The following is a 13,345-nucleotide window of genomic DNA, read 5'->3' as shown; positions in this document are numbered from 1 at the left end:
TTCCATTAATCACAGCTGATCAATCCATAGACTGGTGGGTTGTGTCCATCTACCAGCAGGTGGAGATAGAGAGCAATCCTTTTGCCTCCCTATATGTGGTCATGTGCTGCCGGAAACTCCTCAGTATGTCGATATCCAAGCTCCATCCGCAGGACTCAGCACTTAGAGAATTACACCCACAAACTACTACTACTACTATTTAGCATTTCTATAGCGCTACAAGGCATACGCAGCGCTGCACAAACATAGAAGAAAGACAGTCCCTGCTCAAAGAGCTTACAATCTAATAGACAAATATAAATAAAGTAAGCAAATCAAATCAATTAATGTGGACGGGAAGGAAGAGAGGAGGGTAGGTGGAGGCGAGTGGTTACAAGTGGTTACGAGTCAAAAGCAATGTTAAAGAGGTGGGCTTTCAGTCTAGATTTAAAGGTGGCCAAGGATGGGGCAAGACGTAGGGGCTCAGGAAGTTTATTCCAGGCATAGAGTGCAGCGAGACAGAAGGCGCGAAGTCTGGAGTTGGCAGTAGTGGAGAAGGGAACAGATAAGAAGCATTTATCCATGGAGCGGAGTGCACGGGAAGGGGTGTAGGGAAGGACGAGTGTGGAGAGATACTGGGGAGCAGCAGAGTGAGTACATTTATAGGTTAGTAGAAGAAGTTTGAACAGGATGCGAAAACAGATAGGGAGCCAGTGAAGGGTCTTGAGGAGAGGGGTAGTATGAGTAAAGCGACCCTGGCGGAAGATGAGACGGGCAGCAGAGTTTTGAACCGACTGGAGAGGGGAGAGGTGACTAAGTGGGAGGCCAGCAAAAAGCAGATTGCAGTAGTCTAAACGAGAGGTGACAAGGGTGTGGATGAGGGTTTTGGTAGAGTGCTCAGAAAGAAAGGGGCGGATTTTACGGATGTTGTAAAGAAAGAAACGACAGGTCTTGGCAATCTGCTGGATATGAGCAGAGAAGGAGAGAGAAGAGTCAAAGATGACCCCAAGGTTTCGAGCTGAGGAGACAGGGAGAATGAGAGAGCCATCAACAGAAATAGAAAACGGGGGGAGCGGGGAGGTGGGTTTGGGGACACTCTGCCCAGCTCACCACCGCCGAAACGGGGGAGGGGAGTTAACCCAGCTCATCCCCACACAAGTGGGGGAGGGGAATCCGTCCAGCTCATCCCCGCGGAGCGGGGGAGGGACACCACACCCGCCGATGCGGGGGGATCTGGCTTATCCTGCAACCGCAACCGCGGGAGGAGCTGACTGACCCTAACACCGCCGAAGCGGGAGGGGTACAAAGCTGCCCTACTGCCGCACGAAGAGGGAGGGAGCGCCGGCAGAATTTAAGTCTCAATCCAGCCCCGTAAAACGGAGGGGAGAGGAATGCAGCAGCTCACTGTAACACAAATTCGTCTCAACTCTTGAAGAATCCATTGAAAAACTTGAACACGAAGTCCTCCTGAACAGGAACTGAAGACTAAACTTGAACCTGAAATGCAACCAGAATATAAACAATACAGATATCTGGGAGGGACTATGGATTGATCAGCTATGATTAATGGAAAGAAAATTATCAGGTATGATACATAATTTTACCTTCCATATCATCATGCTGATCAATCCATAGACTGGTGGGATGTACCGAAGCAGTACTCACCCAGGGCGGGACATAGAAATCCCTGACCGCAACACTGAAGCTCCAAACCGGACCTCCGCCCGAGCAGCCACAGTCAAGCGGTGATGCCTGGAGAAGGTATGGGCCGATGCCCAAGTTGCCGCCTTGCAAATCTCTTCCAAGGAGACGGACCCGGCCTCTGCCATCGAGGTCACCTGAGCTCTAGTGGAGTGAGCCTTCAGCTGGATAGGCGGCACCTTCCCCGCGGCCACATAAGCCGCTGCAATGGCTTCCTTGACCCGTCTTGCCACTGTAGGCTTAGCAGCCTGCAGACCCTTACGAGGACCTGCAAACAGGACAAACAGATGATCCGACTTCCGGAAATCATTGGTCACTTCCAAGTATCTGATGATGACTCGTCTCACATCCAGATATTTGAGAGCAGAGTATTCCTCTGGGTAGTCCTCCCTACGAAAGGAAGGGAGACAGAGCTGCTGATTCACATGGAAGCGAGAAACAATCTTGGGCAGGAAGGAAGGCACTGTGCGAATAGACACTCCTGCCTCAGTGAACTGCAGAAAGGGCTCTCGACATGAGAGTGCCTGGAGCTCGGAAACTCTTCTGGCTGAAGTGGTAGCCACCAAAAAGACTGCTTTCAACGTCAGGTCTTTCAGAGATGCCCTTGACAAGGGTTCAAAAGGCGGCTTCTGCAAGGCTCTTAGCACCAGGTTGAGATTCTACGCAGGCACCACTGAGTGCAGAGGAGGGCGCAGGTGATTAACTCCCTTGAGAAAGCGCACCACATCTGGCTGCGAAGCCAGGGAAGCACCCTTCAGGCGGCCCCTGAAGCAAGCCAGAGCCGCTACCTGGACTTTAAGGGGACTGAGCGACAGGCCTTTCTCCAGACCTTCTTGCAGGAACGCCAACACTGAAGAAATTGGAGCAGTGAAGGGAGAAAGTGAGCCTGCTTCACACCACGCTGCAAAGGTACGCCAAACCCTGGCGTAAGCAGTAGAAGTAGAGCGCTTCCTCGCTCTCAGCATAGTGGCGATGACCTTGTCTGAGAAGCCCTTCTTTCTCAGACGCTGCCGCTCAATAGCCAGGCCGTAAGACCAAAGGGGGAGGGATCCTCCATCACCACGGGACCCTGATGTAACAGGCCCTGCTCCACTGGCAGCCGCAGAGGATCGTCCACTGAGAGCCTGATCAAGTCCGCATACCAGGGACGTCTGGGCCAGTCCGGACCCACCAGGATTATCCGGCTCGGATGCTTTGCCACCCGGTCTAGCACCCTGCCCAACATGGGCCAGGGCGGGAACACATAGAGAAGCTCCTGTGTCGGCCACTGTTGGAGAAGAGCATCTACTCCCAGGGATCGAGGGTCCCGTCCTCTGCTGAAAAAGCGCGGCACTTGGCAATTGGCCGACGACGCCATCAGATCTAGGCTCGGCTGGCCCCAGCGCTTCGTGATGTCCAAGAACGCCTGAGCAGATAGCTGCCACTCTCCGGGATCCAAGGTATGGCGACTGAGAAAGTCCGCCTTGACATTCATGACTCCAGCAATGTGGGCCGCTGACAGCTGTTCCAGGTTCGCTTCCGCCCACTGGCACAGATTCATGGCCTCCTTGGCTAGAGGGGCGCTCTTGGTACCTCCCTGGCGATTGACATAGGCCACAGCCGTGGCATTGACCGACAGGACCCGTACTGGCTTCAACGCCAGTACCGGGATGAACTCCAAAAGCGCCAACCGAATGGCTCTGAGTTCCAGGAGGTTGATAGACCACTTTGCCTCTGCAGGAGACCAGAGCCCCTGCGCTGTCCTTCCCAAGCAGTGGGCTCTCCAGCCCGACAAAGAGGCGTCCGTCGTGACAACAATCCACTCCGGGGTCACCAGAAGCATTCCTGCAGACAACTTGTCTGTCTGCAGCCACCAGTTCAGCGCCTTGCGCACTGCTGGGTCCAAGGGAAGGCGCACAGCATAATCCTCCGACACCGGAGTCCAGCGCTGCAGCAGAGTGTTGTAGTGGTCTCATATGAGCCCTGGCCCAGGGCACTACTTCCATCTTGGCCATCATAGAGCCCAACAGCTGCACATAGTCCCAAGCCCGAAGAGGAGAGGCTACTAGGAACTGGTCCACCTGAGCCTGAAGTTTGACAATCCGATTGTCTGGCAGGAACACTCTGCCCACTTGGGTGTCGAATCGAACTCCCAGATACTCCAGGGACTGAGTCGGGCGCAGCTGGCTCTTCTCCCAGTTGATGATCCACCCCAGGGAGCTCAAAAGAGCAATCACCCGGTCCACAGCTTTGCCGCACTCTGCATAAGAGGGGGCTCGGATCAACCAGTCGTCCAGATAAGGATGGACTTGTACTCCTTCCTTTCGCAGGAAGGCCGCGATGACCACCATTACTTTGGAGAAGGTCCGCGGAGCAGTAGCCAACCCGAAAGGGAGGGCTCTGAACTGGAAGTGTCGGCCCAGGACTGCAAAACGCAGAAAGCGTTGATGAGGAGGCCAGATGGGAATATGCAGGTACGCTTCCTTGATGTCCAAGGAAGCCAAGAACTCCCCTGCCTTCACTGTCGCTATAACAGAGCGGAGAGTCTCCATGCGAAAGTGCCGCACTTTCAAGGCCCGATTGACCCCTTTGAGGTCGAGGATAGGCCGGACAGAACCTCCTTTCTTTGGTACCACAAAGTAAATGGAGTAACGTCCCTTGCCAATCTGATTTTCTGGCACCGGAACGACCGCACCCAGGCGTATCAGGTTGTCCAAGGTCTGCTGCACTGCCACAGCTTTGACCGGAGACTTGCAGGGAGAGAGTACAAACCCGTCTCTTAAGGGTCGGCAGAACTCTAGCTTGTAGCCGTCTCTGATGACTTCCAGAACCCAAGCGTCTGAAGTTACCCTGGTCCACTCGCTAAGAAACGAGGACAGGCGTCCTCCAATCTGCACTGGGCCATGGACCAGGGCCCCGTCATTGGGTACGAGACCCTGGGGGAGGACCGGAGGGCGCACCTCCGGGACGGCGGTCTCTGCGAAAGGAATGCTGCTTGGGGGAGAAGTTCCTTTTGAAGGAAGAGGGGGCAGAGGAGCCCGACTTGCCCGGGCGGTACCAACGGGCTTCCTGAAACCGTCCTCTGGAGTTACCAGGGCGAGCACCACTGGCCCGAGCCCTGACCTCTGGTAACCTCTTGCCCTTAGACGTGCCGAGATCGGTCACAATTTTGTCCAGCTCGACCCCAAAGAGCAGCTTGCCTTTAAAAGGCAACTTAGCCAGGCGGGACTTAGATGCGTGGTCAGCAGACCAATGCTTCAGCCAAAGCCACCGCCGCGCAGAGACGGTCTGAGCCATACCTTTAGCCGAGGCTCTCAAGACATCATACAGTAAGTCTGCCAAATAAGCCAGGCCCGATTCCAGGGCCGGCCAGTCAGCCCTCAAGGAAGGATCCGAGGGGGAAGCCCGCTGCACAATCGTCAGGCACGCCCTGGCCACATAGGAGCCACAAACTGAGGCCTGCAAACTTAAAGCAGCCGCCTCGAAGGACGACCTTAAGGCCGCCTCCAATCTTCTGTCTTGGGCGTCCTTTAGGGCCGTGCCACCTTCCACCGGCAACGCCGTTTTCTTAGTCACCGCAGTGATTAAAGAATCCACGGTAGGCCAAAGAAAGGTCTCCCGTTCACTTTCAGGCAAAGGATAGAGGCGGGACATAGCCCTAGCCACTTTGAGGCTCGCTTCCGGGACATCCCATTGAGCTGAAATTAAGGTGTGCATGGCATCATGCACGTGGAAGGTTCTAGGCGGGCGCTTCGTCCCCAGCATAATGGCGGAGCCAACAGGGGCTGAGGGAGAGACGTCCTCTGGAGAGGAAATCTTCAAAATGCTCATGGCCTGCATTAACAGGTTGGGCAAGTCCTCTGAGCGAAAGATCCGCGCTGCAGAGGGGTCATCCGCTCCATCCGAGTGGGAATCCGTCTCCTCCAAGGAATCCCCAAAGGACCGTTGGGAGAACTCAGATACGCTGCCCTCATCTACATCAGAGGAGACAGAGTCCTCTAAGGCCTGGAAATCCACCCGAGGGCGTTTACTTCTGGGGGCCTCAATCCCTTTATCGGACAAGGGAGCAGGGGCAGCGTCTTGCATAAGGAAGGCCTGATGCAGCAGCAAAATAAACTCGGGGGAGAAACCCCCCAGACTGTGCACTTCAGCAGCCTGGGCCACAGCCCTAGACGCACCCTCAACCGGCGCTCGCAAGAGCGGGGGAGAAACATGCTGCGCATCCAAGATGGCGTCCGGCGCGACACTCCGCGAAGGAGCCGCGCGGGAAGAACGGCGCTTAACTTTAGCCGCTTTTCTGCCGTCGCCCAAATGAAGGACAGCCATGGCATTAACGTCTCCCACCTCAAGGGCGGCCCAAGAAGAAGCCGTCCGAGCAGCGTGGCCGGCCAAGATGGCGGAGGCGAGCAGCGGGGGATGGGCGTTTATGGCGGGAAAAACCGCCGCACCGGAGGAAGAACCGGGACACTGACCGGCCTCCAAACTGACACCCAACAAGGGCGAATCAGACTTTAAAACCCCCGCATCCCCGCTAGACGCGCACACGCGGTCCGGGAAGCGATTCTTTGCGCCCTCGCCCTCCGACGCCATCAGCCACGTGGAGATCAATCGGGGAACCCCCTGCCCGCTACAAAAAGGTAAAATTACCTGCTTTCCGCTCCGAGCTGTAACGACCTGGTGTCCCAGTGAGTAGCTGCAATAAACGTTTAAATAAACGTCGAAATAAACGCCCTTAAGGACGTCCAAAATTTTTTTTTTTTTTTTTTAAACGGAGCCAGCAGGATGGGGGAGAAAAGGAGGGACCTGGCACCACCAGGTTTGCACTTGCTCAAGAAGAGCCCTCAACCCCAGGCACTCAACAAAACCTAAAAATTAGGCTTGGAGGCCTAGCCAGAGCTGCTGCTGTGTGTGACCACCACCTGCTGAGATAGAGAACATACTGGGGAGTTTCCGGCAGCACATGACCACATATAGGGAGGCAAAAGGATTGCTCTCTATCTCCACCTGCTGGTAGATGGACACAACCCACCAGTCTATGGATTGATCAGCATGATGATATGGAATCAAATTTCACGGACTTCATCTCAAATACTTGTGTTGCCCATACCAGTATACTAATACTGGGAGACATCAACCTTAAGGAATTCCTCCACCTACTACTACTACTATTTAGCATTTCTATAGCGCTACAAGGCATACGCAGCGCTGCACAAACATAGAAGAAAGACAGTCCCTGCTCAAAGAGCTTACAATCTAATAGGGACCTCAAATGGCCACACATGCAAGCAACCTACGACTTCATCGCAAGCAAATGGTCCACAGACCAGAACCTAATAATAACAGGCATCAAATGGTCAGAAACACCTTGGACCAACCACTACAAACTAAACCTATCCCTAAACTGGCAGAAAAAGGGCTCATACCATATACAAAAACATACTACCTACCACACAAGAGGCCAAATAGATCCGAAAACATTCTGGCAACAGTTATATAATAACCAATGGACAGCACAGACGGACTCCACAAATTACCTCACTGAATGGGACAAAAGATGCAGTAGCATACTAGACGAAATAGCACCCCTACAAACAAGAACATCACAAAGACATAACTCAATACCATGGTTCAACGACGAACTGAAAAAGCTAAAAACACAAACCAGGAAGCTCGAACGAGCATGGACAAAAATAAAAGACGATCACACACTCAACGCCTGGAAACAAATGCAAAGGAAATACAAATACGCAATAAGACAGACCAAAAGGTCCTATTTTAAAACTAAAATAGGACCAGATTACAAAGACTCGAAAAAACTATACCAACTCGTACACAAATTACTAGACACTACCTTGGTCACTACAACCAATACAGACATCCCAACGGCAGACAATCTTGCCAAATACTTCAATGAAAAAATCGTAAAACTAAGCAACTCACTCCCTCATAACACTACCGATATTGAAAACTTCATCAATGGCCTCGACCCAACCCCAGGAGAATATCCAGTGATCGAACCTGGTCTAACTTCGCCCTCCTCTCGGCTGTAACAATTACCCATGCAATCCGCAGGTTCTCCAATACTCACGGCAAGCTGGACACCTGCCCCAGCTACCTAATAAAATCCGCCCCCGACCGCTTCATAACAGACCTCGCATCTCACCTAAACTTCATGCTCCAACAAGGACTCCTCTCCAAGGAAACTGGCAACATCCTACTCACCCCTATACCAAAAGATACCAAGAAAAATATCAATGAACTCACCAACTACCACCCAGTGGCATCCATCCCACTAGCAGTCAAACTGATGGAAAGCATGGTAACCAAACAACTCACGGATTACATAAATAAATTCTCAATATTACATGAATCACAATCTGGATTTTGCCCCCTCCAGAGCACCGAAACAGTATTTAACACTCTCCTAGCCAAATTCAAGCTGGAACTAGCAACAGGCAAAAGCATACTTCTCCTCCAATTCGACATGTTTAGTGCATTCGACATGGTAAACCATAATATACTATTAAGACTCCTAGACTACTTCGGGATTGATGTAAACATATGTAGCTGGATCAAAGGTTTCCTAACTACCAGAACATACCAAGTGACATCAAACTCAAACATATCATCTCCATGGAAAGCAGACTGCGGAGTACCGCAAGGCTCACCACTATCACCGATCCTCTTCAACCTTATGATGACCACACTAGCAAACTCCTTAGCCACCCAAAGCCCCAACCCATTCATCTATGCAGATGACGTCACTATATATATCCCTTTCAAACATGACCTGACAGAATCACCAAAGAAATCACGCTCGGCCTGAACACTATGAACTCATGGAGAAATGCTTTCCAATTAAAACTCAACACAGAAAAAACACACTGCCTCATCCCAACACAACATGAACAAACACACAAACTTAAACACCCCAGATCACACCCCCTATCTCAGACAGCCTGAAAATTCTCGGGGTCACAATTGACCGTAACCTCACACTCGAGAGCCAAGTGAACTCTACAACCAAGAAAATGTTCCACTCAATGTGGAAACTCAAACGCTTGAAACAATTCTTCCCAAGGGAAACTTTCCGCAACCTGATACAATCAATGGTACTAAGCCACGCTGACTACTGCAACGGAATCTAAGCGAGATGCAAAGGGCAACTATTAAAGAAACTTCAGACCGCTCAAAACACAGCAGCCAGACTTATATTTGTAAAAACGTGATTCGTAAGCACCAAACCCCTCTGAGAAAAACTACACTGGCTCCCAATTAAAGAACGCATAGCTTTCAAAATCTGCACCTTGGTCCATAAAATTTTCTATGGCGAAGCCCAGGGATACATGACAGATCTCAGACCTCCCAAACAGAAACACAATCAGTTCTACATGAACATACTTAAATCTCCACTACCCAAATTGCAAAGGTCTCAAATATAAATCAAGTTATGCATCCAGCTTCTCCTACATAAGTACGCAATTGTGGAATGCACTACCAAAAGTAGTGAAAACTACATACGACCATCTTAATTTCCGGAAATCACTAAATACTCACCTGTTCTGAAAGGCATTAAGTGCCTAAACCCCTGCAACACAACGTAACCAAGCCTCGTAATGAACACTATATATCTCTCTTCCTCTATTATTCCTAATTGCGTCTGTAACTATGAACCTATTAGACTACATCACCACTCTGTATTTGTTTCTCAACCAGAGTTGGCGAACGCCTTCACGGTACTATGTAAGCCACATTGAGCCTGCAAATAGGTGGGAAAATGTGGGATACAAATGTAACAAATAAATAAATAATTCTTACTGGTCTAAAATCAATATCCAGTGAGTGGCACCGCTGAGGTCTATGGTATATAGTCAAACTACACTGGAGTTAGTTTTTCCAATGAATTAATCCAAATCTGGACATAAAGCCTGTTGATGGGCTTTGGGGGACCCCTCTCAAATATTTGCCCTGGGACCCTGCATGTCTAACACCAGCCATTGCCGTGCCACCTTCCTTCCCTCCCTCCTTAAAGTACAACAGATCAGTGCTTCTTAAACTGGTCCTGTTTTTAGGCTACCATAACTGAGGTAAATTTTCATCACTGCAAACAGCATTTAAAAATCAATACATTCACCACTGACCATCACTGCCTGCTGCTATCCATTTACAGTGTAGGCCTATATAGCATGCTTAAATGAAATGTATAGCAACTGAATACTAGAATTATATGGATATATTTCCCTGCTTCTCTTTTACACTACTCTCCTTTCACTACATGAATAGTACTGGGCCAGTTAGGGAGATTTATTTATTTTTTTGTCCAGTACTACCTGTAAAGGCTTTAAAAATCTATGGATAGCAGTCCCATACTTCCATCAGCCTACAGTGAAAACTGTTTGAAAAATGACCCTTGCAAGGTTACTATATGGCTCCAGAAAAAGGACAGATCGAGCAATATGGTAACCTGTCACCCCAATGGATGTGCATGCGAGAGAGTTACATGCAATGGAAGTAATGTAAACTATTTTATGCATATTCATTGTGGATAATCCGAAAACCAGACTGACGGTACTCCAGGACTGGCTATAAAAGGAGACTATCACCACCTTCTGAACCTACTTTTTTTAATGCTACCTGCAAGAGCTGCCGTCTCACCCGTGCGCGTATTACAATGCCGCAACCAGGAAGTATAGCATTAACTCAGTGGGCACCGGTGCCCAGAAAGTGATAACGCGAGGAGACGATGAAGTAGCACAAACCTCCACATGCTGTTAGTTTAGAATGTGGGGTGCAATGTAATTATCCTGCTTTTGGCAGCTTTTGCTTTTTGTTATATCGTTGTGTTCCCAGCGGGGCTAATAGTATAATACCCACTCAAATTTTCCAACTGCCCAGCCAAAAGACACCGAGAAACCATCCTTTGTTCATAACACATACCCAAAGCCAAAAAATAATCTCCACTATAAACTCCACCATAGCAAAACAAACTCCAAGAACCCCCAGCCCAGCCTCCAACTCACACGTGCAGCACCCACAAAAAAACCTCTTCCTCCCGGGTACCACAACAAATACAGTCCTCTTGTCCGTCCTGTCCTCATTCAATCCGAGAACCCAACGTCATCAAAACTAGACGATATTCGTCACTAGAGCGCCCTTACTTACCTAATGAGGAAGTGCAAAAAAATGGCCGGATGGTTGCTACAGTAACAGCAAGGACGCTTCTGTTGTCGTCTGTTGTATTATGGGGAACGTAGTCCACCGCTCCTTTGCAGCGGGTTGAGAGATGTGTCGAATAAACTACAACCCCCAGGGTCCTTCGCGTAGCAAAAGCGTCCTTGTTCCCCTCAGCGGCTAAAGGAACAAAAGTTATCTTTTAAGAAAATGAATTGCTTTGTATTTGCCCTGTGAGAGCAAATCCTACAGCGGAATTCCAGGAGCAGCCTACCGACTTGCACTGGATTTCTATAGTTCATTCAATTTTCAATTCTATGGCTTGCTGGAAGTGTGGTTACCAGATATAGCTGGGAAGAATGCTGTTTGCGATGAAGGAAATGGCGTGTCCGGGGAAAAAGAAATCGGAACTTTTCCGTTGGAAGAGATTCACCAAGAAGGCGAAGTCAAAGGTAGTTCTGAAACTGTCAAAATTGTCATCTTCCCTGCCTCATCCGGGGGTGGCTGCATTCAATGGAGGTCACCAACAAACCACATTTTCCTTTGACTAGTATTAAAAGAAAAATCTAGAGTAAAGGAAAAGTTTTGAAATTTGGCTGGTGTTCTTTTTCCTAACGTGACCCACCCCCGACTAGTATCGATTTGTGTCCGTATTTATACAAATATATTTTATATATTTAATGCTCAGTGGTTTCCAGAACAAAGCAAAGATATGCCAGAGCACAGGATTATGTTCCATATAAATAAACAATTCTATAACTGGGCAAATCCATTAAGGTGTCCAAAGCATGTTTGGTGAGAGCATCTGGGCACTCAGATTCCATTATAGAATACTAGCATAATTCAGTATCTGGTGCACTTTACATTTATGTGCCCATGGTTACAGCAGCCATAGAGCTGACATAACTGCGGTTGTGTGAATGCAGCAGGAATATGTGTAACTTACAGTGTTATGTAAGTTACGTGCTCAAGTGGGCACCCTGCATATGTTCCATCCATGCCCTTCCTGCATTTAGGAGCTATGCAACTTACACACGCTCTTACAGAATAGGTCTTTGCTGCCAATGTTCCTTCTAAGGACTGAGTTAATGAGAGCATAAAGTTTCTGTTCCCTACTGTCCCTCCCCCCTTTTTTTGTTTGCTCTTTAAGAGGGAGCAATGTTCCCACTAAGTTGAGCTAAATGTCCAGTAGCCGAGTAAAATTTAAAGTAGCTATGGAATTCTTTCCAACCTCCCTGCAAGTATTTATGTATATATGTGTGTGCAGTGTGCACGTCTGTATCTGTAAGAAGTGCTCACAGAGTAATGTATGAGCATTTCTTACAGATATACAGACGTGCACAAACTAATATACATAAATACTCACAGAGAGGTTGGTAAGGATTCCATTAGCCTGCTCCTTATGCTTTCCCTATTGCGTGTAATTTAACTATATGTTTATAGGTACCCTAAATTTTATTCATCTGTTGATGTTTAGTGCAGCTTAGTAGGAACACTGCGCCCCCCTGTAAGAGCAAAAAAATAAATAAATAAAAGAGGGACAGTAGGGGCACTTTTGAACACAATAGGAAAGGACACTATCTACCAGCTGCCTCCTCAGTAACTTTGTTACTGGTGCTATTATACACACCAGAGAATTATGTATCAAAAAAAAAATCTAAATAATGCACACCAAAATAATACAACATACTAAAGCAATATTCCGAAAAAATATGCAGGTATTTTATTTATTTATTTATTTATTTATTTGTAGCATTTGTATCCCACATTTTCCCACCAATTTGCAGGCTCAGTGTGGCTTACATTATGCCATAATGGCGATCGCCATTTCTGGGTAGAGAAATGGCGATCGCCATACGCACCCTAAGTTCCTGCCAAAGGTTGTGTCAGAGTCCCATCTGAACCAGTCAATTGCCTTGTCAACATTCTTTCCCCAACCTCATGCCCATCCTAGTGAGAGCGCCTTGTACACCTTGGACTGCAAGCAAGCACTGGCCTACTACATGGAGTGGACTAGGCCCCACAGACAATCCGCCCAACTTTTTTTTCTTCTGATCCCAACAGGATGGGAGTCACCATCGGGAAATGCACCATCTCTAATAGGCTGGCAGATTGCATTTCCTTCATTTATGCCCAGGCTGGGCTGACCCTGTAGGGTCATGTCAAGCTCACAATGTCAGAGCTATGGCTGCGTCGGTAGCCCACTTGCAGTCAGCCTCCATTGAAGAAATTTGGAAGGCTGTGACATGTTCTTCTGTCCACACATTCACATCTCATTACTGCCTTGCACAGGATACCTGACGCGACTATTATAAAAGTGCAGTGTGACAAAATTCTGGTACTCAGTATATCACTCACTCCCAGTGTCTTCTCCCGTCAACAGTTAATAAAGAAACTGTAAAGAGGTAAGTTTGAAAGGAACATTAACGAATACTTTTTCATGGAAAGGGAGGTGGATGCCTGGAATGCTCTCTTGGTGGAGGTGGTTAGGACCAAAACAGTGCCAGAATTCAAG

At 48.7% G+C, this 13,345-nt stretch overlaps 2 protein-coding genes across 5 annotated transcripts in view; one reads left to right on the top strand and one right to left on the bottom strand.

Annotated features, from left to right (window-relative positions):
• The window catches only part of QTRT2 (queuine tRNA-ribosyltransferase accessory subunit 2), an 85,435-nt gene extending 74,666 nt beyond the window's left edge, over positions 1 to 10,769 (bottom strand). The window contains exon 1 of one of the 4 annotated variants that reach the window (XM_030204951.1): positions 10,680 to 10,769. The gene's annotated coding sequence lies outside the window, so the exon portion shown is untranslated. The other 3 variants (XM_030204953.1, XM_030204952.1, XM_030204954.1) reach the window with 3 other exon arrangements.
• A 226-nt stretch (positions 10,770 to 10,995) lies between these two features.
• CCDC191 (coiled-coil domain containing 191) overlaps positions 10,996 to 13,345 on the top strand; it is a 212,433-nt gene continuing 210,083 nt past the window's right edge. The window contains exon 1 of the mRNA XM_030203918.1: positions 10,996 to 11,282. Within this exon, the coding sequence (XP_030059778.1) occupies positions 11,190 to 11,282 (93 nt within the window). The 5' untranslated portion in view covers positions 10,996 to 11,189. The remainder of the gene's footprint in view (positions 11,283 to 13,345) is intronic.

The sequence above is a fragment of the Microcaecilia unicolor genome, chromosome 5, assembly GCF_901765095.1.
Source record: "Microcaecilia unicolor chromosome 5, aMicUni1.1, whole genome shotgun sequence".
Classification (NCBI taxonomy): domain Eukaryota; kingdom Metazoa; phylum Chordata; class Amphibia; order Gymnophiona; family Siphonopidae; genus Microcaecilia; species Microcaecilia unicolor.
Note: the sequence above shows the minus strand (reverse complement) of the source record. Positions and strands in the feature narration are given on the sequence as shown.